At 48.9% G+C, this 4461-nt stretch overlaps 1 protein-coding gene across 1 annotated transcript; it reads left to right on the top strand.

The window, feature by feature from the left end:
* The first annotated feature begins 244 nt into the window (after positions 1–244).
* LOC142859468 (olfactory receptor 2Y1B-like) lies at positions 245–1180 on the top strand. Its single transcript, XM_075989639.1, has one exon. It carries the CDS (start codon positions 245–247, stop codon positions 1178–1180), a length of 936 nt encoding a protein of 311 aa, XP_075845754.1.
* Positions 1181–4461: the final 3281 nt, after the last annotated feature.

Below are 4461 nucleotides of genomic sequence, written 5' to 3'. Positions count from 1 at the left end.
GGTTTGAGTGGTCTCAACAAAACCATGACACAAACGACCAGAACTCAAACAAAGGGGGTATCATCTTAAAAAGGAATGTCACACATCTGAAGACAAGAAGAGAAAGCCAGCTGAATAGGTGGAACTAAATAGCAAAATGGAAAATACACTCTATGAATTTGTAAAATTTGGGATCTAATGTTCAAGCCCACCCTCCTCCATCTGGAAGCACTGGGTTGTTTACTGTTTGTGCTGGTCAAAGGCGATGGGAACTTTCAACTCCAGTTTAGACAAGGCCTTCTTTTTAGTGGGCTTCTCAGATTGGCCTCATCTGGAACCTGTCTTTTTTGTCTTTATTTCAATTTTCTACTCCTTAACTCTCTTCGGCAACACTATCATCATTGCTCTCTCCCGAACAGATGTTCGATTACACACACCCATGTACTTCTTCCTCTCCCACCTCTCCTTCCTGGACCTCTGCTACACCAGCAGCACTGTGCCCCAGCTCCTGATCAACCTCCATGGACTTGACAGGACCATCAGTTATGGAAGGTGCGTAGCCCAGCTCCTTATTTTCCTTGCTCTGGCTTCCACAGAGTGTGTGCTCTTGGGGGTCATGGCCTTTGACCGCTATGCAGCTGTGTGCCGTCCACTCCACTACACCACCATTATGCACCCTCAGCTGTGTCAAGCATTGGCCATTTCCTCCTGGGTAGGGGGACTTGTGAACTCTGTGATCCAGACAAGTCTAATGATGGCCATGCCTCTCTGTAGCCATCGGCTGAATCACTTCTTCTGTGAGATGCCCATATTCCTAAAATTGGTTTGTGAAGAAACAAAAAGAACAGAGGCCAAGATGTTTGTAGCTCGAACAATAGTCTTGGTCCTCCCTGCAACACTAATTCTAGGCTCCTATGCACAGATTGCCAGGGCAGTGCTGAAGATCAAGTCAATGGCTGGACGCAGAAAGGCTTTTGGAACTTGCGGCTCCCACATGCTGGTGGTCTCTCTGTTTTATGGCTCGGCCATCTACACATACTTACAACCGAAGGGCAGCTATTCTGAGAGTGAGGGAAAGTTCGTTGCTCTTTTTTATACCATCATCACCCCCATGCTCAACCCTCTGATTTACATACTGAGGAACAAGGATGTGAAGGGGGCCCTGTGGAAGGTGCTAGGAAGAGCCACAGATTCGGAGTAAGATAAGGAAGGAGCAGCTCATTTTTTCTATTATGGCTTTCACGTTCTGCTCTAGGACCATTGGTCACTAGTAAATATGCTGATAAAAATTTTTAGGGTTAAGAAACTTGTAATCTACAGTTGTTTTCCTACACTGTGTTATGATTCCTTAAGGGTTTATAAATAATTTTGATTATTAAAAAAATTGGGGGGGTGAGATAGGGTTTCTCTGTAGACTACTAAAATTTTAACCTCCACTAGGGACCTGGGATGGAAAGAATTCACCATGAGTTGCTTGGCGTTTCTAGGCCTGCCAGGCTATAGAGGACAAACACAGCTCCGACCCAGGGCTAGAGACCTAGAGTTTACCCACAACCCTGCCAGGGACCTCTGGCTCTGGGCAGTCAGACACCAATATGGAGAGTGTGTACAGGGTGGCAAAATGAGAGAGAGAGAGAGAGAGAGAGAGAGAGAGAGAGAGAGAGAGAGAGAGAGAGAGGGAGGGAGGGAGGGAGGGAGGGAGGGAGGGAGGGAGGGAGGGAGGGAGAGGGAGAGGGAGAGGGAGAGAGAGAGAGGCAGCGTGGCTCATGGGCTCGGAAGAGACAGATCTGAAGAGGCAGTGAGGAACGAGTTGAGGTGGATGCCCTGCTTGCCACCCAAGACCATGATGTTATCCTAGCCTGGGCTGCTGCCAAGGGCCATGACTTGGTCCAAGGCCCTGATGCACCTGTGGGAGTCTGTGATGTTGTTCATGGCTCCCGTTATTACCGAGGGCCCTATGGACATCGGGAGTCTGGACTCCTACCTGTGACAGTGTTGATGTCTTGGTCTATGGTCATGCCTCAGCCAGGGTCTGCACTGATGTCTGAGGATCCTGTTGCCACTGAAAGCCGTGTGAATGTCCGGAGTCTGGGCCCACACTTGAAGCCAAGTGGGGGTTTGAGGGCCATGCCTTCATTGAGTCCATGCCAATCTGAGTGACCAGCACTGCCAACTGGGACCATGGTGCCATCGGACCCAGACTACTGCCAAGGACCATGTATGAGTCCATGGTCCAACTACAGCAGGGTTCTGTATTGATGCCACAGCCCATATTGCCACTAAGGTTCATTGGGATGTCAAGGGCCTGGGCCACCACCTAGGACCAGGTTAAAGTTCGAGGGTTTAGCCTCTTCCAGGGCCTTGCAGATCTGAGCAGCCTGCACTGCCTCTCAGGGCCATGGTATCATACAGGCCTGGGCTGCTGCCAGGGATCATATCTGTGTCCATGGCCCTGCCACGGCTTCAGTCGGTATTGTTGTCTGTGGCTCCAGTTACCACCAAAAGCAGGAAGGATAGGGCAGCACAGAGCTGGCCCTGGCCCTCACTGACTACAGCCCTAGAGAGAGTGGGCCCTGCACCTAGCTGGGGCAGCACAGTAGGGCTGATCCGGTTGACTGGGATGCTGGTGATCCAGCACCATTGATGCACATGGGAGATCTGGCCCCACCCTTCACCTACCATATGATGGAATAGGAGAGGGAGAGATATCCTCCCCCATGCCCTGCCCCTTACCACAGGTAGGGCATGGGGGAGCTGCCCCTAAGTCATTGGAGAGGAAGAATTGGCTCTGCTCCCACCAGCAGCAGCTTTCAGGAGAGCAGGCCCTTCGCCTCTCCCAGACAGCACAATAGAGCTAATGTTTTCTGGGACACTGGTGAGCTGGCCCATGGGGCATGGGAGCAGAGGGGTGATCCTGCCCCCTCATCTACATGTGACATGGGTGAGGAAAAACTGCCCTACCTCCCCTCACACCGTACCACCTGCAGCAGATGAGGCAGCTGGTCCCAGGGTCACCAAGAGTAGGAGAGTTAGCCCTACCCCTCACCAACTGCAGCAATGGGAGATCGAGCACAGCAATTTAACTGGGAAGCACACCAGAGTTGACAATGTTGGCAGGAACACAAGAGAGCCAGGCCAGTGGGTATGAAAGCAGGAAAGCTGCCTCTGATCCCTCCCTCAAAATATGCCCTCCCTACCCCTAGCAGGCCTTAGGGGCATAAGAATGGAAGAGCTGGCTCTGCCCCTCACCAACATCAACAGCAACAATCTGGAGAGCTGGCTCTGCACTTGGGCTGGGCACCAGAGTACAGCTGATTCTGGTGGTACAAGTGAGGGTGAACGGACCCGAGGGTATGAGAGCAGGAGAACTGGCCCCTCCCTTACTCTCTGCTACACTGGGTGAGTAGCTGGGGCGGTGCCAGAGAGCTCATCCTGGTGGTGACAATGAGGAAAAGCTGGTGAGCTGACCAACCCAGCTACCGCCCACGTCCAGAACCAGGACTACGAGGTAGCCCATGCCAACACCTACATCATCAGATGGAGCAAGTCAAGGGGCGAAATCTACAAATCCAAAGCTGCAGGATCTCCATGACACAAGGCAACAATAGGATAGCCAAGAGGAATCCCAGTGAGGGCTCAGTATCAAAGGTGTAGCAGAAGCCAGAGACCATCAAACCAGACCAATGACTCATTGCAGTGACCACTGACCACTAAAGATGTATGGACTAAAGGGTAAATGTGTGACTCACTGGGCCTCACTACAGCTTCCACACCAAGACTTTTTTATTTGTTTTCATTTGTTTTGTTTTGTTTATTGTTTTACTTTTAAATTTTATTTTGGGTGATTGCAAGGGCAGAAGGCAGAAGAGAGGAAACATGGAGATGAATAGGATTGGGGTACATGATGTGAAATCCACAAAGAATAAAACAAAATGTAATCATCTCCTTAGATATGTGTAAAATATTATTTTAGACACAAATAAATCCTTTTAAAGTTAATTTCATACAATATATCATGGCTATGAAATTTAAGTACTTGGTGAATATTAAAATTTTTTGAAAAGATAAAAAAAGTTAACTCCCAACACTGCATAGAACTGTATTATTTTTTCGGTATATAAACTGGAATATATTGATGAAATATTGTTCTTGAGTTTCTTATTGATGAAACAGAACAATAAGAACACATAATTGTGCAGGTTGTGGTGTTTGCTTTATTTTTTTTGTCAACCTGACATAAACTGGAGTCATCTGGGAAGAGAAAACATCAATTGAAGAATGGGCTTCATCGTATTGATCTGTAGGGAAATGCCCTGTGGAGGTATTTTCTAGATTGATGATTGGTGTAGAAGGGCCCAGCACTGTGCCCCTCTCCTGCCCAGGCAAATGATCCTGGATGATATAAAGAGCAAACTAAGCAAAATCATGGGAAGCAAACCAGTAAGCAGCATCCCTCCAAGGCCTCTGCTTCAGTTCTTCCCC

This window comes from Microtus pennsylvanicus, chromosome 11 (assembly GCF_037038515.1).
Source record: "Microtus pennsylvanicus isolate mMicPen1 chromosome 11, mMicPen1.hap1, whole genome shotgun sequence".
In the NCBI taxonomy this organism is placed as follows: Eukaryota; Metazoa; Chordata; class Mammalia; order Rodentia; family Cricetidae; genus Microtus; species Microtus pennsylvanicus.
Note: the sequence above shows the minus strand (reverse complement) of the source record. Positions and strands in the feature narration are given on the sequence as shown.